General features: G+C 36.2%; 1 protein-coding gene across 1 annotated transcript in view; it reads right to left on the reverse strand.

Annotated features, from left to right (window-relative positions):
• The window catches only part of KDM5A (lysine demethylase 5A), a 114,549-nt gene that overhangs the window by 60,460 nt on the left and 31,194 nt on the right, over positions 1–22,895 (reverse strand). The window contains exons 6-11 of the mRNA XM_064284755.1: positions 10,004–10,109; positions 8,631–8,722; positions 7,701–7,859; positions 6,466–6,585; positions 5,636–5,794; positions 2,726–2,907 (exon numbers count right to left, since the gene is read on the reverse strand). Coding sequence (XP_064140825.1) covers positions 2,726–2,907; positions 5,636–5,794; positions 6,466–6,585; positions 7,701–7,859; positions 8,631–8,722; positions 10,004–10,109 — 818 coding nt within the window. The remainder of the gene's footprint in view (positions 1–2,725; positions 2,908–5,635; positions 5,795–6,465; positions 6,586–7,700; positions 7,860–8,630; positions 8,723–10,003; positions 10,110–22,895) is intronic.

The following is a 22,895-nucleotide window of genomic DNA, read 5'->3' on the forward strand; positions in this document are numbered from 1 at the left end:
CATGAATTTTTTGAGGCCAAAGAGTAGAATGTTATGAATTGAATTATGTGTTGTAAAAACATGTGTTGTAAATCTTAGCCTCTATGCCTGTGGTTATAATCCCATTTGGGAATGGGCTTCCTTTGTTATGTTAATGAGGTAGCGTTAATGTAGATGTATCTTGCATCAATCTCTTTTGAGATATAAAAGAAATTAAAAACCAAGCTAAGAAGGAAAGATGACAACAAATTCGAAAACCTACAGGAAATGGATAAATTTCTAGAAACATACTACCTACCCAAACTAACACAAACTGAGGTCAAAAATCTGAACAGACCCATAACAAGAGAAGAGATTAAAAAGGTAATAAAAAAAACTCCCAACAAAAAAAAAAAAAAAAAAAACAAAGGCCCAGATGGCTTCACTGGAGAATTCTACCAAACATTCAGAGAAGAGCTTGCACCAGTACTACCCAAACTATTTCAGAACATAGAAAAGGAAGGGATACTTCTGAATTCATTCTATGAAGTCAACATAACCCTGATATCAAAACCAGGCAAAGCTGCCACAAAAAAGAACTGCAGACCAATATCTCTCATGAATATAGATGCAAAAATTCTTAACAAAATTCTAGCCCATAGAATTCAGCACCATATCAAAAAAATAATATACCATGACCAAGTGGGATTCATACCAGGTACACAAGGATGGTTCAACATTAGGAAATCAACCAACATAACCTACCACATAAATAAAAGAAATCACATGATCATCTCAATTGACACAGAAAAGGCATTCAGTAAAATCCAACAATCATTCCTGATTAAAAACTCTCAATAGATACAGAAGGGAAATTTCTCAACCTAATAAAAGGCATTTATACAACACCAACATCCAACCTCATTCTTAATGGAGAGTGGCAGGAACAAGACAAGGATGCCCTTTATCACCACTCCTACTTAACATTGTGCTAGTTCTAACTAGAGCAATAAGGCAAGAAAAAGAAATAAAGACCATCCAAATTGGTATGGAAGAAGTAAAACTACCCTTATTTGCAGATGATACGATACTACATATAGACAACCCAAAGGACTCCACAAGAAAACTACTGGAACTAATAAAAAGACTCAGAAGAATAGCACGAATAGAAGATAAACATACAAAAATCAGCTGGACTCCTATATACCAAGAAAGAGAACTATAAAACAGAAATCAGGAAAGCAATACCACTTATAATAGCCCCTAAAAAAATAAAATACTTAGGAATATATCTAACGGGGCATAAAAGACCTATACAAAGAAAACTACAAAACTCTACTGCAAGAAACCAAATGAGATCTACATACATGAAAAAACATACCATGCTCAAGGATAGGCAGACTCGATACCCTGAAAACATCAATTCTAGCCAAAGTAATCTACAAATACAATGCAATCCTAATCCAAATACCAAGGGCATTCTTTCACGAGGTGGAAAAACTAATCATTAAGTTTATATGGAAAAGAAAAAGGCCCTGGGTAAGTAAAGCACTATTGAAGAAGATGAAGCAAGTAGGAGGACTCACACTACGTGACTTCAGAACCCACTACACAGATACGGTGGTCAAAACACCCTGGTACTGGTACAACAACAGACACACTGACCAATGGAACAGAATCAAGAACGCAGATGTACATTCATCCACCTACAGTCACCTGATCTTTGACAAAGGGAACAAACAGTCTTTTTAACACGTGGCGCTGGCAAAACTGGATGTCCACCTGTAAAAAAATGAAACGGGACCCATACCTCACATCATACACAAAAACTAATTCAAAATGGATCAAAGATCTAAATATAAAACCAAAAACTATAAAGATCATAGAAGAAAAAAATAGGGTCAGCACTAGAGGCCCTAATACATGGCATAAATAGGATATAAACCATAACTAACAACACACAAACACCAGAAGATAAGCTAGATAACTGGGATCTTCTAAAAATTAAATACTTATGCTCATCAAAAGACTTTACCAAAAAAGTAAAAGAGCCTACAAACTTAGAACTTACTGTGATGATGAAAATGTTCTATATCTATATTGGCCAAAACAGTAGCCCCTAGTCACATGTGATGATGAAGCACTTGAAATGTAGCTAGTGCAACTGAGGGTGTGAATTTCTAATTTTACTTAATATTAACTAATTTAAATAGCCACGTGTGGCTAATGGCTACCACATTAAAGTGCACAGCAATAAAGCAGAACAAGAACTAGAATTTTCTACTGCATAGTAAAATCTGGGTATTATCTTCCAAATGGAGAGAAAAATATCATTTAGTTAAGATATAATAATACGGAGCAAGGGTAAGTATATAAAAGCTTTGAGAGAGGCAAAAATTTAGTGAAAGAATTTTAAAAAGAAAAAATTCACTGGAAACCTCAAATACTAAAGGTTAGTCAGACTTTATATAAACTTTACTTAAACATCCTACCTTATATATCAAAAGATGTACTAGAATGATTATCACGTATGCCAACCCAATATTACTGGGTCTAAAACTTTCGGCTCTGCTGCATACACATACTTTAAAAAGGAAGGAGTCTGAGATGTTGTACCCTGACACCCCCACTCTTCTCTCTCCAATGTATCATCCTATTTTGGGTAGAAAATCATTTCAAAGTCAGCTCTCCCTTAAGTAGATCATTTAATACTATTATACCATAAAAAGGGCACTAGTATATACACTGTAACCAAAGTTGTACATACCAGTGCAAGTAGTTGATGGAATAACTCCAGTGATCTTCAATGTGCCAGCAAAAAGAAGAGAAACACATTCCCACATAGAGCCACGGTACCTTCATACCAGAAATGTCCACATTAATATGCGCAAGAACAGACTGCTCCAGGACAGGCATATTATTCAAGTTCCAACCAGAAAGTGCATATTCCTATAAAAGAAAAAAAAATAGTGTAATAAGAGAACACAAATGACAAGTGCCCAAAAGAAATCTAAAGAGAATCTTCAGAACAATGTACAAACCTTGTAATATTTACAATAGTCTACAGAATCTATGCTCTTTGTTCCCCTCTATATGTAATTCATACAGCTATATATTTAATCCTATCTCTTGTCTAAATTTTATTTAGGTATTCCTTTAATTATTTCGGAATCCTGGTGGCACAGTGGTTAAGAGCTACAGCTGCTAACCAAGAAGTCAGCAGTGTGAATCCACCAGGCACTCCCTGGAAACCCTATGGGGCAGTACTACTCAGTTCGGAATCAATTCAGTGGCAGTGTGTTTGGGATTTTTTTTTTAGTGCATTGCTACCATATAAACTAGACTTTCGAGCAAAGAAAATTACCAGAATTCAGAAAGGCACCTTACATAATGATAAAATAGTCAATCCACCAAGAAGGCATAGCAATCTTAAATGTGTACACACCAAACAATGAACTGCAAAATATCTAAAGGAAAAATTGATAGAACTGAAAGGAGAAATTGACAAACCCACAATTATAGTTGAAGACTTCAACAGCTTTTCAACAACTGATAGAAAAACTAAACAGAAAATCAGCAAAGATACAGAAGAACTCGACAACACCATCAACTAACAGGATCTAATTAACATTTACAGCACACTCTAGCCAAAGCAGTAGAACAAACATTGTTTTCAAGTGTCCAAGGAACATATATGAAGATAAGCCATATCCTAGGCCACAAATAAAACCCTGACCAATTTAAAAGGATTGAAATCACACACAGTGTGTTCTCCAACCACAATGACATCAAACCAGAAATCAGTAACAAAAAGATAACAGGAAAATCTCCATACACTTGGAACACACTTCTAAATAATCCATGGGTTACAGAAGTCTCAAGGGAAAAAAATACACTGAACTGAATAAAAACAAAGATACAACATATTATAACTTATGGGATACAGCTAAAGCAGTGCTGAGAGGGAAACTTATTGCACAAAATGCATACATTAAAAAAAAGTAAAGTCTCGTATCAACAATATAAGCTCCCACCTCAAGAACCTAGAAAAAGAACAAAATAAACCCAGAGCAAGCAGACGGAATGAACTAATGACAAAAACAGAAATCAATGTACTTGGGGGGAAAAAAAGACAAAATCAATGAAACAAAGAGCTGGTTCTTTGAAAAGATCAATAAAATTTACAAACCTCTGAGAAAAGAAAAAAGACAGAAGGTACAAATTATTAATATGAGGCATTCAACAGGCTATCATTACGGACCCTGCAAACATCAAAAAGATTGGAATACTGCGAACAACTCTACAGGCATAAATTTGACAACTTAGATGAAAATGGATAAACTGCATGAAAAACACAAACTACCATAATTCACCTAATATGAAACAGGTAATTTGAATATCCCTATATCTATTAAAGAAACTGATAAAAAAAAAAAAAACTCCCCAAAATGGTTTTACTATCCTACCAAACATTTAAAGAGTTAACACCAAATCTACAAAACCTCTTAGAGAAAAATACTTCTGAATTCACCTTATGAAGCTAGTATTATGCTGATACCAAAGACAACACAAAAAGGACAACTACAAACCCATATCCTTCATGAACAGATGTAAAAATTCTTAACAAAATATTAGCAAATAGAATTTGGCAACATATAAAAAGAACCATATACCATAACCAAGTAAAATTTATTCCAGGGATGCAAGACTGACTCAACATTTGAAGATTAATCAGTGTAATCCACCATGTTAGGCTAATGAAGAAAAATCACATGATAATGTCAATCACTGCAAAAAAAACTATCTGACAAAACTAAACACCCATTCATGATAAAAACTGTCAGAAAAACAGGAATAGAGGAAAACTTCCCCAACTTCATAAAGAGCATCTACAAAACACGCTAAGTTAACAAAGAAAAAACAAAGGTGGTGGTGACTGATAAGAAACCCAAGAGGAACTCTGGAGAGGATGAAAATGTCTGTATCATAATAGGGGTATGAGCTAAGGGGTAATCAAATGATGTCAAATGGATAGCTAAGATTTGTACATTTGTCAAATGATAGGGCTAAGATTTTTACTTTTCAATGTATGTAAATTTTCAGAAAGGGGGAACATAAAAACAGTAACAAGAGTAGGGGGAATAGATGGAATGAGAGACGATATTGGAATGGCAGAAGGTAGATAATGGTTGACTCTAGATGTCACATATTGAGGGAGGGAGGTGCATTATCGCATTTACTTTGTGTGTCTTTGAAATTTTTTTAAATTTAAGAAAAAACTCTCAAAGCAGGAGGTTAAACAGCCAATGACAAACCGGAAGAGAGAATCTGTGAACCAGAAGATGAGGATATGATCCATAATGAAGCACAGGGACATGGAAACTATAAAAGTGTAGTTAAAAGTTATGGAGGATAGAATGAAAAAGGCCAACATAAGTTTAACTACAAATTCCAATGAGAAATAATAGAGACATGATTCCTATCCCTATAAAGCAAAACAAAAAAGAGGCTTTCAACAGATACTACTTGGTGTCTTTTTTTCTGTCTTTTTTTTTTTTTTTGGTTGGTTAGCCAGCTAGTCAGTTAACATGGGTTCCTTAAGATTACAGAAAGGGAGTTTTCTACAAAGGATAAATCAACTTGGGGTAAGCAGACGTCTGGAGAATGTAATCTGCACCTCTTCTTCTGGCAGCATCTTTCTCCGACCATCCTTTACAGGAAATCCACTTCCAAAATCTTTTGAGGAGATATCAGCTCCATACTCTACAATAACATCTTCTTCAATGCTGCTCACCAGTCGCCAGAATTCCTTTTCTACTAGTTCTGTGGGAACCATCTACACAGGGAAGACAATGATGATAGACTATTAACCATAACATAATACATAAAGCAAGTGAATACAAATCCACAAGATAGAAAACCTTCTCGTTTCCCAAAGCTGAAACACTAAGTCATAGCTTTTACCACTGAGGATGGGGAAAAGCTAAAGACAGCTTGGATGTTCAGAAAAGCATAATGAACTTGAGCTGGCCTTTTTCTGCAAGAAGTTGCTTCCCAACTAAGAAGGATAAAGATGAACCAGAAGGAACAAGAAAATGCAAAAACCAAGACTGAATTTTAATGGCTTTGGAAAATATTTTTGGTAGGGACTAAAAAAGCTTAAAACCCTTTAGGGAAAGAAGCACACCCTATTATCACAAATAACTAAACAAAAATAGCCAGCTGCCAAACATCCCAAGTTTTTCTATAAAGGGTTGCTCACAAAGGGATAATAAACAGTTCAAGCATCAAAACAGATTTCTCAATAGGAGAGTGAACACTCCCACATTGGACAGTGAGAGAAACAGAAGCCAGGCCCCTAATTCTTACATTTAGTGTTTGATCATCATTTTCATGCTGTTTCTGTTTTTTTGCAAAATAATGAAAGTAAAAAGCAAACCAAAAGCTTTGGACTCAGATAAATCTTCGTATCTCCACAAATGGCCTTCAAAGATGATAGATACTCACGTGGACTGGCATATTGAAATAATCAGATTTAAAATTATCTGCCATCTCTCCAAAGCTCTGAAGGGTATACTCTCGTACAGCCTGTTCAAATCCAAATGCTTCTCGAGGTTTGTTACATTCCTGGAAAGAAAAAAAAATATCTACAATTAACTCACTGAAACTCAACTGAGCAAAGCATTAAAGTTCTCAGGTACTATCTTCCTTGATCGTTTTTCTAGGTGAGGTAAATCCAATCAATCTGCAACAAAACAAGCATTAGTTACTTGCCAAATTAACAGGAAATAATGTTCTAGAACTTCAAGTCATTTTCAAAGCCTTCCAGCAGGAAGTGGTAAGGAGACAACTTCAGTCTTGGGAGTTGGCATTAAGCTCTGGCACCAAGACAAGCCCCTAAAAGACTAGTAACTTGGAATCAAGGTCATGGATGCCTCTCATTCTCAGCATACCAGTGGAGTTCATGGAGAAAATAAATGCTCTCAAAGGAAGGAAAGGTAATGGATAAAGGGCTATCCAATGGGTTGTAGGGTATCTGGCTAGAACAATTTGTTTACACTGTTTATCAATCAGCTTGTATAATGCTGTAACACAAATACTCAGAGAACTGCCGCTAAATTACCTAACTTTGAGAATAATAAATACAGTAGTAGTGAAAAAGACCACAGATTTTGAATACATCTAGATACACCCAGCCAACACTTTCCCTTCAATGTCCTATCATAACATCTCATTAAAGTAAATAAACAAATTAGGCTTTTTGTGACAAGGCATCATTATAATCTTTCAATAAGATTTAGTACAACCATGTCAAAATTTGGACAAACTAAGAGACATCATAGGTTTCCCTGTTAGCATGAAAACTGGATGCATAAATTCAAAGCTCTAGTGTTTCATGTCTGACTTTCTACTTTTTTTAATCAAAAAAAAAAAAAAAATGAAGCTTTCCTTTATATTGTTGACCAGCAGTATGAATATTCTTAGAAGTCTCATTTATCTGCAGCAATAAAGAGAATTATCTTACCAACAGTAAGAAAGAGAGTCTTTGAAAGGCAAGCTGCCACAATGTAAAAGTTCTATTTCCATTTACTACAGCTCTTTAACAATCCTGGAGATTTTCAACATTGAAGAACAACAAGAGAATAGAGTAAGCTTCTGGGAACGTCTGTGCATGTATATGAGTATATATGTGTGCGTTACTGTTCTTAATTTAAGAGGATCCATAGAAGTTAGGCTTGTACCTCAGCAACACACTTAGGACACCTCCAATCTCCTTTGGGCACATCAGGCAGTGGGGGAATGAGACAAAATGTATGATAGCTGTCATCACATCCATCACACAAAAGCAATTTATCCTCATTGTTTCCTCGGCCACAAAACATACAGACATAGAGATCAACCTGTTAAAAAATAAACAAAAGCCTATTTTCTATAATGAGTAATATTAAATTTTTGCCACAACTCCTTAATTAAAACAAAATAATGTACACTGAAAAGTAACATAACTTAAATCCTGAAGATCTATTTTAAATAGTAATATTTAAACAGCTCTATATAAAACTGCCTAAATTTCCTTTCAGAGCTCCTACAAGCAAGTTGATAAAAATATCCTCTCTATACTTAATACATGAAGGAACCAAGTTAACAAAAATTAGTTCATAGTTATGGTTCAAAGCATATGATACTGTAATCAAAAGAAAAACAATTTAAAATTACCCTGCCACATGCCTCATGCTATAGAACTATCCATGCCATCAGACTATCTTGTTCAGAAAGTATATCAAGTTATTAGATTAAAGAAAGTCAGCAAATCCAGGTTACTTGAAAATCAATTTATAGAAATAAAATATACCACGTCATCCTTCCTATATACAAATACTACATGGCAGAGAATGAAAACTGAGCATTATCTATAATACTACTGAAAGATTTACACAGATTCATATTCATTCTCTTACTTAGTTATCCCAAAAGGCATATGACTTAAGGGGACAGTCTATCCATATGGGACAAATCAAGGTTAGGATTACAGAAGTCAAATCTGCCACTTTAAATTCATCATCAAGGTTTCTAACCAAATAAGCTAACTAAATGGCATGCCAAGAAAAAAGTAAAAAAACTAAGACAAAAAAAAAAATCCTTTCCCTCCTGACACATTCCAAAACACTTACAAAGTTAACAGAGAGAGTTCCTTTCCGTTGTCTCATTTGCATGTTAAATGCCTCTGACCTGTTGGTAACTTTTCGTCTTCGGGAGACCTCATCTTGAAATAAAAATAGATATATAATAACAGTAAAAACTAATGTTGACATCTTACCATGGACCAGACAATATTTTAAATTATTTAAATTAGTTAAAACCTCAAAACAACACTATAAGGTAGATATACTATTACTGCCATTTGAAGATAAAGAATCTGAAGTATACAGAAGTTAGATAACTTGCCCAAAATCATACAGCCAGTTCGAAGCAGATTTGGGATTCCTGTCTAGGCAATCCAGCTCCAGAAAGCTTAACCACTAGTGCTATACTTCCTGTATGTAGTACCTATCAGGAATTAATTCAAGACTAAAGTTTTAAGATCACTGGCAGCCAGTACAATAATTGTAAGAACGAAAAAGGTAGTCAAAGTGCTTAGTTCTTAAAAGGGTCATAACAAGCACTATAATGTATTTAATTAAGTCCTATCACACTGAGTGTTTTGAGAGTGATGAAACAATATTACCTGATGCTCTAAAGTTCAGTCCACAATCTGAATTATATGACAGCCACTCATTTCAAAAAATTTCATCTTAATATGATTTATGATTATAGCATTTCATTAGGTTTTAATAAATCTAATCAAAACATATCCAATCCAATCTTTGATATATCAAGTTTTCAAACCGGTATGTTACACAGAGAGAACAGTACAGCTTGATCTTGGCATTTAAAAACTTTTACTCAAAAAAAAGTTTCAAACATGTAAAGCTGAGAGTACCATGCTTTCCACAAACAGCTTATTTAAATGAAGTGTCATAACATATCAAGGGCAATTATAGAAAAATATCAAAATTATGCTTGGAATTTAAAAGTTGTAAGCTCTCCCCAGTATATTTCAAAACTAAAGGTCAGAGAATCCTCTATTTCCCTTTGAATTTAAAAGTTATAAGCATCTGATCACTAGGTAAGAAGAACTAATTTTCAGCCCTCTCTCATAAACTAACCTTTAGAAACTGCAATAAACTAGCATGTCACACATTAGACGTGGAGAACAGAAATGTCTCTTCCAAAATATCATAAAAATTCAACATAATATGGCTCCACACACTATAAATTTAAGATTATCAACACTATAAATTTAAGATCAACCCAAATAAATTTTTAATTTAAAAATAAATTTAAGATTATCAACCATAAAAAGGTGATTTGCCTACATATCATGCTGCAAGTTTATAATTCTTAAGAAATTCCCAAGGAAGACTACGATTTGAGTATCATTTGAATCTTGTTATAACCATGTCATTGTATGCTATTTCTTTTCATGATCAAATAAAGATTTTACCTTCTTTATCTTTTGTTCCCATTGCAAGGCCCACAACCTTGGGTCCAGCTCCAAAAATCTGAAGTTTCTTTAGTTCCGTGTTCCTATTTACTTCTCCAGGTTCTGACTGAAAAATAACAACAACAACAAAAAAAAACTCACATTAGCATAATTATCCTGACTCCTGAATTTATGTTCTTACCCAAGAAAAGTTTCTGGGTCCTCCTCAAAATGAAGAAAACAGTTATTTGATTTCTTCTTTTTAAATCCAACTCATTGTTGCATTACAATAATTAAACACAGCTAAAAAAATTTTTTTATCAAGGCACCATGCAATGCCCAGATCCCTTTCCACAAAAGAAAATCTATCCTTCATAAATATGTAGTTGTTACTTGCATGAGATCCAAAGAGACCGACACTACTGGTTATTACTCAATAGAAATCCCTATCTCTAACTTGCTAATGGACACCTACCTTTGATTAGAGAACAATATGCCTGTCTGAGAGGATGAGTCATGACTGTCTGAAGCCAATCATGCCAATCTCATCTCTTGTTGAATTCTACCAAACTACAATAAAAAATAATCTCAATGCTACATAAATTATTGTACATCAGAGAAAAAAGGAGAACACTTACAAATTCTTTTTATAACGCAAGAATAACATTGATTCTTACAACCTTATAAAGAGAGCACATGCACACACACACACAAATATCCCTCAACCTCATATGTTAATTCAAAGCAAAAATTGTAAACATTAGAGAATAAAATCAAACAGTACATTAAAAGTAACTAAATAAAGTAACACTTATTCCAGGAATGTAATGATATTGGTATTTTGATATCAGGAAATCTATTTAAAGAATTTATCATATTTATTGATTTAAGAAAAATCACATGATTATCTTCGTGGATACAGAAAGGGCCTTTAACAAAATTCAACACCCATTCCTGATGAAAAAACAGGAACTGGATTCTTGCTCAATATGATAAAATAAATCTAGGCCTGAATCCTAAAGCTAACATCTTATTAATGGAGAAACATTAAACACATTCCTAGTAAGATGTGAAATAAGACAAGGAGGCTTACTTCTCCACTTCTATTTAAAATTGATGGCAGTATTAGCCAATGCAATTATGACAAGAAAACACGAAAAACGAGAAAAGAAGTCAAAGTATTTCTATCTGCAGATGATCTGACTATATCTGGAAAGCTAGAGAGTATCAATGATAAAACTTTTGCTCTTTCAACAAAAGAGAATTCTGTAACATAGCTAGGATAAAAAACTGACATATAAAAATCAGTATCTTCCACCATCACATCAAAATAAAATACAAGAAAAACAAAGACTCGGCAAATACAAAATCAACAACAATGAAAAAGAGGAAAAGAAAATACATTTTAAAAAAGACTCAGCACAGAAAATTAAGTGGAACAAAGGAACTGTCAACAGCACAAAAAAAAGACATCAAAATGACAGCACTGAACTCATACTTATCAACAATTTCGCTGAATGTAAATGGACTAAATGCACCAAGAAGAGACAGGCAGTGGCACAAAGGATTAAAAAACACAATCCGTCTATATGCTGCCTACAAGAAACACACCTTAAAGACACAAACAAACTAAAACTCAAAGGATGGAAAAAAAATATATCAAGCAAATGACAATGAAAAAACAGCAGTGGCAATGTCAATTTCTGACAAAATAGATTTTAAAGTAAACTCCACCACAAAGGATAAGGGAGGACATTAATATAATGATTGAAAGGGCAATACACCAGGGGGACATAACCATAATCAGTATTTATGAACCCAATGACAGGGCTCCAAAATACCTAAAACAGACTCAAACAGCACTGAAAAGAGAGATAGACAGCTCCACAATAGTAATAGGAGACTTCAACACACCACTTTCAGTGAAGGACAGAACATCCAAAAAGAAGTTCAATAAAGACACCGAAGATCTAAATGCCACAATCAACCAACTTGACCTCATAGACATATATGTAACACTCCACCCAACAGCAGCCAAGTATATTTTCTTTTCCAATGTACATGGAACATTCTCCAGAACAGACTACATATTAGGCCATAAAGCAAGCCTTAATAGAATCCAAAGCATGAAAATATTACAAATTATCATTTCTGACCATAAAGCCATAAAAGCAGAAATCAGTAACAGCAAAAGCAAGGAAAAAAATCAAACCCTTGGAAACTGAACAACACCTTGCTCAAAAACTACTGGGTTATAGAAGAAATTAAGGATGGAATAAACAAATTCATAGAATCAAATGAGAATGAAAACACATCCTACCAGAACCTTTGGGACACAGCAGAAGCAGTGCTGAGAGGTCAATTTATAGCAATAAATGAACACATCCAAAAAGAAGAAAGGGCCAAAATCAAAGTATTAGCCCTACAACTTGAATAAAAATAAAGACAGCAGCAAAAGAAGCCTTCAGGTACCAGAAGAAAGCAAATAATAAAAATTAGAGCAGAATGAAATGAAATACACTATAGAAAAACTGAAAGAGTTAACAAGACCAAAAGCTGGCTCTTTGAAAAGATCAACAAAATTGATAAACCACTGGCCAAAGTCACAAATGAAAAACAAGAGAGGAAGCAAATAACCCAAATAAGAAATGAGAGGGGTGATATTACAACAGACCCAACTGAAATTAAAAGAATCATAACAGAATACTGTAAAAATTGTACTCCAACAAATCTGACAACCTAGAGGAAATGGACAAATTTCTAGAAACATACTACCTACCTAAACTAACACAAACAGAGGTAGAACAACTATATAAACCTAAATAAAAGAAGAGATTGAAAAAGTAATTTAAAAACTCTCAACAACAACAACAAAAAGCCCTGGCCCTGACATCTTCACTGGACAATTCTACCAAACTTTCAGAGGAGAGTTAACATCACCACTACTAAAGGTATTCTGGAGCATAGAAAAGGATGGAATACTCCCAAACTCATTCTACGCAGCCAGTGTAACCCTGATACCAAAACCAGGTAAAGACACCACAAAAAAAGAAAATTACAGACCAATATCCCTCATGAACTTAGACGCAAAAATCCTCAACAAAATTCTAGCCAAGAGAATTCAATAACATATCAAAAAAATAATTCACCATGACCAAGTCGGATTCATACCAGGTATGCAAGGATACTTCAATATTAGAAAAACAATCAGTGTAATCTATTGAGCCACATGATGTTATCAACTTATGCAGAAAAGACATCTGACAAAGTTCAACACCCATTCATGATAAAAAAAAAAACTCTCAGCAAAATAGGAATAGAAGAGAAATTCCTCAACATAATAAAGGGCATTTATATAAAGCCAAGAGCCAACATTATCCTAAATGGAGAGAGTTTCAAAGCATTCCCCTTGAGATCAGGAACCAGACAAGGATGCCCTTTATCACCACCCTTATTCAATATCGAGCTGGAGGTCCTAGCCAGAGCAATTAGGCTAGAAAAAGAAATAATGGGCATCCGAACTGGTAAGGAAGAAGTAAAAGTATCTCTATCTGCAGATGGTATGATCTTATACACAGAAAACCCTGAAGACCTCAAAAGAATACTACTGGAACTAATAGAGAAGAGTTCAGCAAAGTATCAGGATACAAGATAAACATACAAAAATTAGTTGTCCATCTGCAAAAAAATGAAACAGGACTCATACCTCACACCTATACAAAAACTAACTCAAAATGGTTCAAAGACCTAAACATGAAGTCAAAAACCACGAAGATCATAGAAGAAAAAATAGGATCAATGCTAGAGGCCCTAATACATGACATTAACAGGATACAAACCACAACCAATAACACACAAGCTCCAGAGGATAAGCTAGATTACTGGGATCTTCTAAAAATTAAACACTTAAGCTCATCAAAAGACTTCACCAAAAGAATAAAAAGAGAACCTACAGACTAGGGAAAATTTTTTGGCTATTACAAATCAGACAAAGGTCTAACCTGTAAAGTCTATAAGAAAATCTAACACCTCTATAACAAAAAGACAAATAATCCAATTAAAAAATGAGCAAAGGAAATGAACAGACACCTTCACCAAAGAAGATATTCAAGCAGCCAACAGACGCATGAGGAAATGCTCACAATCTCCAGCCGTTAGAGAAATGCAAATCAAAACCACAATGAGGTACCATCACACCCCGGCATTACTGGCACAAATCAATAAAACAGGAAATAACAAACGTTGGAGCGTCTGCAGGGGAGATCAGAACTCTTATACGAGGCTGGTGGGAATGCAAAATGATACAACCATTTTGGAGAACAATATGGCGCTTCCTTAGAAAACTAGAAATAGAAATACCATATGATCCAGCAATCCCACTCCTAGGAATACATCCTAGAGAAATAAGAGTCTTCACACGGACAGACATATGCACACCCATGTTCACTGCAGCACTGTTCACAATAATAAGGAGGAGGAAACAACCCAGATGTCCATCAACAGATGAATGGATAAACAAACTGTGGTACATATACAAATGGAGTATTACACAATGATAAAGAACAACGATGAATCTATGAAGTATCGCATAACATGGATGAATCTGGAGGGCATTATGCTGAGTGAAATAAGTCAATCACGACAGGACAAACACTGTATGAAACCACTACTGTAAATACTCATGAAAAGGTTTACATACAAATAGAAACAATCTTTGATGATTACGAGGGAGGGGAGGGGTGAGGATAGGAAAACACTTAATAGACAATAGATGAGTGGAAACTCTGGTGAAAGGTAATACAGTACACAATACTGGGGAAACCAGCACAACCTGTACAAGGCAAGGTCATGGTAGTGCCATAGATGCATTCAAACTCCCTGAGGGACCAAACTGCTGGGATGAGGACTGTGGGGACCATGCTCCTGGGGACTATGTAGCTCAATTGGCATAACATAGTTTATTAAGAAAATGCTCTACTTTCTACTTTGGTGAATAAAGTCTGGGGTCTCAAAAGCCTGTGAGCGGCCATCTGAAATACTCCACCGGTCTCACCCCTTTGGGAGCAAAGGAGAATGAACAAGACTAAAGATTAGTCCAAACGACTAACAGACTACGTCTACCGTGGCCTTCACCAGACTTGAGTCCAGTACAATAAGATGGTGCCTGGCTACCACTGACTGCTCTCACAGGGATCACAATAGAGGGTCCCGGATAGAGCTGGAGAAAAATACAGAAGAAAATTCTAACTCAAAAAGCAAGACCAGGCTTGCTGGCCTGACAGAGACTGGAGAAACCCTAAGAATATGACAACACCCTTTGAGCTCAGTAACGAGGTCACTGCTGGTGTTCACCCTTCAGCCAAAGATTGAACAGGCCCATGGAATAAAATGAGACTAAAGGGGCACACCAGCCCTGGGGCAGGAACTGGAAGGCAGGAGGGAAAACAAAAGCTGGTAATAGAGAACCCAGAATTGAGAAGGGAGAGTGTTGACATGTCATGGGGTTGTTACTTAATGTCATACAACACTGTGTGTACTGTCTGATAAGAAACTAGTTTGTTCTGTAAATCTTCATCTAAAGTACAATAAGAAAAAAAATTACTTTAGGTGAAGGGAAGGACAACACAGGGGAAGTCAGCACAGCTGGACTAAACCAAAAGCTAAGATATTTTCTGAATACAACCAAACACTTCGAGGGACAGAGTAGCAGGGGCGGAGGTCTGGGGACCATGGTTTCAGGGGACATCTCAGTCAACTGGCATAACAAAGTTTATTAAGAAAACATTCTGCATCCCACTTTGATGAGTACCATCTAGGGTCTTAAAAGCTAGCAAGTGGCCATCTAAATTGCATCAATTGGTCCCAACCCAGCTGGAGCAAATCTGAATGAAGAACACCAAGACACAAGGAAAATATGAGTTTAAGAGGCAGAATGGACCACATAAACCAAACACTCCATCAGCCTGAGACAAGAAGAACTAGATGGTGCCCGGCTATCACCAATGACTGCCCTAACAGGAAAGACTACAGAGAGTCCCTGATGGAGCAGGAGAAAAGTGGGCTGAGGAACTCAAATTCTAGGAAAAAGACTGGATTTAATGGTCTGAGACTAGAGGGACCCTAGGAGACATGACCCCCAGATTTTCTGTTAGTCCAAAAACTAAAACCAGTCCTGAAGCCAACTCTTCAGACAAAGATTAGACTGGACTATAAGACATAAAATGATACTGGTGAGTAGTGTGCTTCTTAGCTCAAGTAGACACATGAGACTAAGTGGGCAGCTCCTGTCTGGAGGTGAGATGAGAAGGCAGGGGGGACAGGACCTAGATGAATGGACAAGGGAAACACAAGGTGGAGAGAAGGAGTATGCTGTCACATTATAGGGAGAGCAACTAGGGTCACATAACAATGTGTGTGTAAGTTTTTGTATGAGAAACTGACTTGAATTGTAAACTTTGGCTTAAAGCACAATTAAAAAAAAATAGCTTTCGGTCTGTAATCTAGTTGAAAGTATTGTATCAATGTCAATTTTCTGATTGTGATACTGTATTATAGTTATGTTATTGGGGAAGCGTATATGAAGGGTACAAGGGAACCTGCTGTACTGTTTTTATAACTTCTTGTGATCCTAAAATTATTTCATTAACTGATCTTTTAAAAAATCAATAGCCTTTATATATATGCAAAGAGTAACCAACTTGAAAACTTAAGTGAAGAGAAAAACCCAAGTATAATAACCAAAACAATAAAAACTTAAGTAAAAATGTAAAATGAAATGTGTAAGGCCTACATGAAGAAAACTCTGAAAAACACAAAAGTAGACTTGAACAAATGGAAAGACATCTCTCCATTTTATGGCAATTCTATCATAAAAATGTTTATTACTCCCAAATTATAAATTCAATGCAATCTCAACAAAAAAAAAATTATTTCTGGAGCTAGGCAAATTGATTCTAAAGGTCACATAGAAAAATAATCATGGAAGAATAGTTAAGAGAACCTTATATGAAAAAAGATAAAGGACTGGAGTGAGACCAGCCCTACCAGTTTTTAAAACATATTACAAAGTCTCTATAATTAAAATGTAAAATAGTATGGTATTACAGAATGAGCAGAGAGACAGACTGGGGAAACAGAACAGAAAGGCTAGAAATAGACCTAAGTACTTACAGAAATTTAGTATACAATTAAGAGGGCAACTCAAACTAAAAAAAGAATTGAAAAAAAAAAAAAAGATGTTGGACCAATTGAATAGACACTTAGACCAAGACATAGTTGAATCCCTAAGTCCAAGCAAACAAAAGATATAAAGAAAACATGAAAACGTACAAATTAGAATACGGGTGAATTCCTTTACAATCTAAATATGGAGGAAGGCATCTTCACTATAACTCAAAATACAGATGCAATAAAATACTAATAGTTTAAAAAAGGAACTTTACATGGCAAAAATAAAACCAAAAAACTCTATAAGCAAATCAAATGGCAAACTGGGAAAAAAGAAAGATCACATACCCAATAGAAAAGCTGGCAAAATGACATGAACAGATCTTAGTGATAAATACTTTTAGAGATAAATACTGAAATATTCTGGGTGAAATGAAACAATGTACAAGATCTGTTTTAAAATATTTCAGAGGGGAAAAGAGGCGTAGATGAAGAAAGTGAGGTCAAATTTGATAACTGTTAAACCTTGGAGATGATATACTATTTTCTCTACTTTGGGGTATGTTTAAATACTTTCATAATAAAAAAATTCTTCAAAGGCAAAAAGAAAAGGTGACCAAAAAAAGATACAAAAGTGGCCTTTAAACATATGAAAGATGCTCAACTTTATTTATAACAGAAAATGCAAGTAAAACTGCAATGAAACACCACTTCTCACCTCTCAACAAAAATTCAAAAGCTTAAAAACACATTCTTTTTGGTAAGGCCGAGTAAACATGACCTTTCATACATTGCTGGTGGGAGTGCAAAATAGTGTAACTTCTACAGAATGGAACTAGGCTGTATCTAGCAAAATTATCTGGGCATTCATTCTTTGGCCCAGGATATCTACTTCTAGGACTTTACCCCACAGGTATCATTTCCAACAATTAAAAAAAGGAAAGTTATTCGCCTTGAGATGATTTTTAACAGCAAAATACTGGAAACAACTTGCATACCCATCCATAGGAGACCAGGTGAATAACCCATAATACAGCCACACAACAAAGTGCTCTGCAGCTATAAAAAAGAATAAGATCTTTAAGAACCAATGGAGTTCTAGAATTTACTGTCATATGAATCTTAAAATAAATTTTTTGATGTTACTTACTTCACCTAATTCCATACAACAGTTTTAAATATCTGAATAACAGTATACAATGGTGAATCACCTCATATGCATGTGAAGGGGAGACAATGAAAAAAGGAAGACAAAAGAATTATTGATACATTCAAATTATGGTGCTGGAGAAAAATACTGAATACACTATGGACTGTCAGAAAAACAAACAAATCGCTCTTAGAACAAACACGACCAGAATGCTCCTTAGAAGCAAGGACAGCAAGACAATGCACATGTCATCAGGAAAGAACAATTGCTAGAAAAAGACATCATGTTTAGTAAAGCAGACAATCACAGAAAACAAATGAAACCCTCCATGAGATGGACTGACACAATGGCCCCAACAACGAACTCAAGCATACCTACTACAATCATGAAGGTGGCACAGGATTGGGCAATGTTTCATTCTGTTATACATAGAGTCTCCATAAGTCGGAAATGGCTCCACTGCAGCTAAAAATAACATACATGGCAAAATAGTAATCTTCTCAATAATTTTGTAGCGGTCTAAAGATATGATGTCTAATCAAAGACGTGTAATTTAAAATCGAGGGAGTAGCTTCCTCAAAGAGAAAGCAATTTAGATTCTACTAACTCTAATGTACTTTTGGGCGGGAAAGTACAATTAATGTCAGCTGTTCAACAAAATGGTCATCAAGAGAATGGACATTTTAGAAATAAAGAATTATGCACATAATAAAACTGTAACTCTGGCTCTACCTGTCAAAAAAAACTATTTTGTGTATATCGAGAAATACCAAACACTCATCAACTGCTCTGACAGGGATCACAATAGAGGGTTATGGACAGAGCAGGAGAAAAATGCACAACGAAATTCTAACTCACAAAAAAAGACCAGACTTACTGGCATGACAGAGACTGGAGAAATCCCCGAGAGTATGGGCCCTGGACACCCTTTTTAACTCAGGACTGAAGTCGCTCCTGAAGTTCACCCTTAAGCCAAAGATAGTTGTTGTCATTAAGTGCCACAGAGTCGGTTCCGACTCATGGCGACGCTATGTAGCACAGAAGGAAATGCTGCCTGGTCCTGTGCCATCCTCACAATCGCTGTTATGCTTAAGCCCACTGTTGCAGCCAATGTGTCTATCCATCTCATTGAGGGTCTTCCTCTTGTTCGCTGACCCTCTACTTTACCAAGCATGATGTCCTTCCCCAGGGACTGATCCCTCCTAACAACATGTCCAAACTATGTGAGATGTAGTCTTGCCATCCTTGCTTCTGTGGAGCATTCTGGTTGTACTTCTTCCAAGACAGATTTGTTCGCTCTTTTGGTAGTCCATGATATATTCACTATTCTTTGCCAACACCAAAATTCAAAGGCGTCATTCTTCTTTGGTCTTCCTTATTCATTGTCCAGCTTCCTCATGTATGGGAGGCAATTAAAAACACCATGGCTAAACGAGAGACTGAAAGGGCTGACTCAATAGGGGGAGAGCAAGTGGGAGAGGGGAGTAAGATGTATGTAAACCTACATGTGACAGACTGATTGGAATGGTAAATGTTCACTTGAAGCTTAATAAAAAATTAATTAAAAAAAAAAAACACCATGGCTTAGGTCAGGCGCACCTCAGTCTTCAAGGTGACATCTTTGCTTTTCAACACTTTAAAGAGATCTTTTGCAGCACATTTGCCCAATGCAATGTGTCTTTTGATTTCTTGACTGCTGCTTCCATGGGTGTAGATTGTGGATCCAAGTAAAATAAAATTCTTGACAACTTCAGTCTTTTCCCCATTTATCATGATGTTGCTCATTCGTCCAGTTGTGAGGAGTTTTGTTTTCTTTACGTTGAAGTGTAACCCATACTGAAGGCTGTGGTCTTTGATCTTCATCAGTAAGTGCTTCAAGTCCTGTTCACTTTCAGCAAGCAAGGTTGTGTCATCTGCTTAACACAGGTTGTTAATGAGTCTTCCTCCAATCCTGATGCTCTGTTCTTCTTCATACAGTCCAGCTTCTCAGATTATCTGCTCAGCACACAGACTGGATAATTATGGTGAAAGGATATAACCTTGACGCACATCTTTCCTGACTTTAAGCCACAAAGTATCCCCTTGTTCTGTTCGAACGACTACCTCTTGATCTATGCACAGGTTCCTCATGAGCACAATTAGATGTTCCGGAAGTCTCATTCGTTGTAATGTTATCCATAATTTGTTATGGTCCACACAGTTGAGCGCCTTTGAACAGTCAATAAAACACAGGTAAACATCCTTCTGGTATTCTCTGCTTTTAGCCAGTGATCCATCTGACATCAGCAGTGATATCCCTGGTTCCACGTCCTCTTCTGAATCCTGCTTGAATTTCTGGCAGTTCCCTGTTGATACACTGCTGCAGCCACTTTTGAATGATCCTCAGCAAAACTCTACTTGTGTGTGATATTAATGATATTGTTTGATAATTTCCACATTTGCTAGGCTCACCTTTTTTGGCAATAGTCATAAACACAGATCTCTTCCAGTCCATTGGCCAGGTAGCTGTCTTCCAAATTTCTTGGCATAAACGAGTGAGTACATCCAGTGCGGCATCTATTTGTTGAAACATCTCAATTGGTCTTCGAAGAATTCCTGGAGCACTGTTTTCCGCCAATGCCTTCAGCGCAGCTTGGACTTCTTCCTTCAGTACCATTAGTTCCTGCTAATACGGTACCTCCTGAAACAACTGAACGTCAACCAATTCTTTTTAGTACAGTGACTGTGTACTCTTTTCATCTTCTTTTGATGTTTCCTGAGTTGTTTAATAATTTCCCCCATAAAAAACCAAAACCAAACCCAGTGCTGTCGAGTCGATTCCGACTCATAGTAACCCTAGAGGTCAGAGTAGAACTGCCCCATAAATTTTCCAAGGAGCGCCTGGCAGATTCGAACTGCTGACCTTTTGGTTAGCAGCTGTAGCACTTAACCACTATGCCACTAGAGTTTCCAATTTTCCCCACAGAATCCTTCAATATGGCAATTCGAGGCTTGAATTTTTCCTTCAGTTCTTTCAGCTTAATAAATGCGGAGTGTGATCTTTCCTTTTGGTTTTCCATCTCCAGGTATTTGCACGTGTCATTGTAATACTTTATTTTGTCTTCTTGAGCCGCCCTTTGAAATCTTCTGTTCTGCTCTTTTACTTCATAATTTCTTCCTTTCACTTTAGCTAATCTGCATTCAAAGGCAAGTTTCAGAGTCTCTTCTGATGTCCATTTTGGTCTTTTCTTTCTTTCCTGCCTTTTTAATGATCTCTTGCTTTCTTCATGTATGATGTCCTTGATGTCATTCCACAACTTATCTGGTCTTCAGTCATTCGTGTTGAACCTGTCAAATCTATTCCTGAGATGGTCTCTAAATTCAGGTGGAATATACTCAAGGTCATACTTTGGATCTCTTCGATTTGCTCTAATTTTCCTCAGTTTCAACTTGAACTTGCACATAAGCAATTGATGGTCTGTTCTGCAGTCCGCCCCTGGCCTTATTCTGATGATACTGAGCTTTTTCATCATCTCTTCCCACAGATGTATTCAATATGATTCCTGTGCATTCTATCTGATAAGCTCCATGTGTACAGTCGCCGTTTATGATGGTGAAATAAGGTATTTACAACGAAGCAGTCATTGGTCTTGCAAAATTGTATCATGCAGTCTCCAGCATCATTTCTATCACCAAGGCCATATTTTTCAACTACCGACCCTTCTTCATTTCCAACTTTTGCATTCCAATCTCCAGTAATTATCAATGCATCCTGATTGCATGTTCAATGAATTTCAGACTGCAGAAATTGGTAAAAATCTTGAATTTCATCATCAGCCTTAGTGGTTAGTGTGTAAATTTAAATAATAGTCGTATTATTAACTGGTCGTCCTTGTAGGTGTATGGATATTGATAGCGCTATACTTCAGGATAGATCTTGAAATGTTCTTTTTGACAATGAACGCAACGCCGTTCCCCTTCAAGTTGTCATTCCCTGCACAGTAGATCATATGCCTGTCCCATTCGAAACGGCCAATACCAGTCCATTTCAGCTCACTAATGCCTAGGATATCAACGTTTATGCATTCCATTTCATTTTTGACAGCTTCCAATTTGCCTAGATTCATATTTTGTACATTCCACGTTCTGATTATTAACGGATGTTTGTAGCTGTTTCTTCTCATTTTGAGTCGTGCCACATCAGCAAATAAAGGTCCTGAAAGCTTGACTCCATCCATGTCATTAAGGTAGACTCTACTTTTAGGAGGTGGCTCTTCCCCAGTAGTAGTATTTTGAATGCCTTCCAACCTGAGGAGTTCATCTTCTGGCACTGTATCACACAATGTTCCTCTGCTATTCATAAGGTTTTCACTGGCTAAATCTTTTCAGAGGTAGACTGCTGGGTCCTTCTTCCTAGTCTGTGTTAGTCTGGAAGCTCAAGTGAAACCTGTCAGGCATGGGTGACCCTGCTGGTATTTGAATACCAGTGGTATAGCTTCCAGCATCACAGTAACATGCGGGCCCCCACAGTAGGACAAAATGACAGACACATGGGGAAGCCAAAGATAAAACAGGCCCATAAAACAAAATGAGACTAAATGGGTACACCAGCCCGAG

The sequence above is a fragment of the Loxodonta africana genome, chromosome 4 (assembly GCF_030014295.1).
Source record: "Loxodonta africana isolate mLoxAfr1 chromosome 4, mLoxAfr1.hap2, whole genome shotgun sequence".
In the NCBI taxonomy this organism is placed as follows: domain Eukaryota; kingdom Metazoa; phylum Chordata; class Mammalia; order Proboscidea; family Elephantidae; genus Loxodonta; species Loxodonta africana.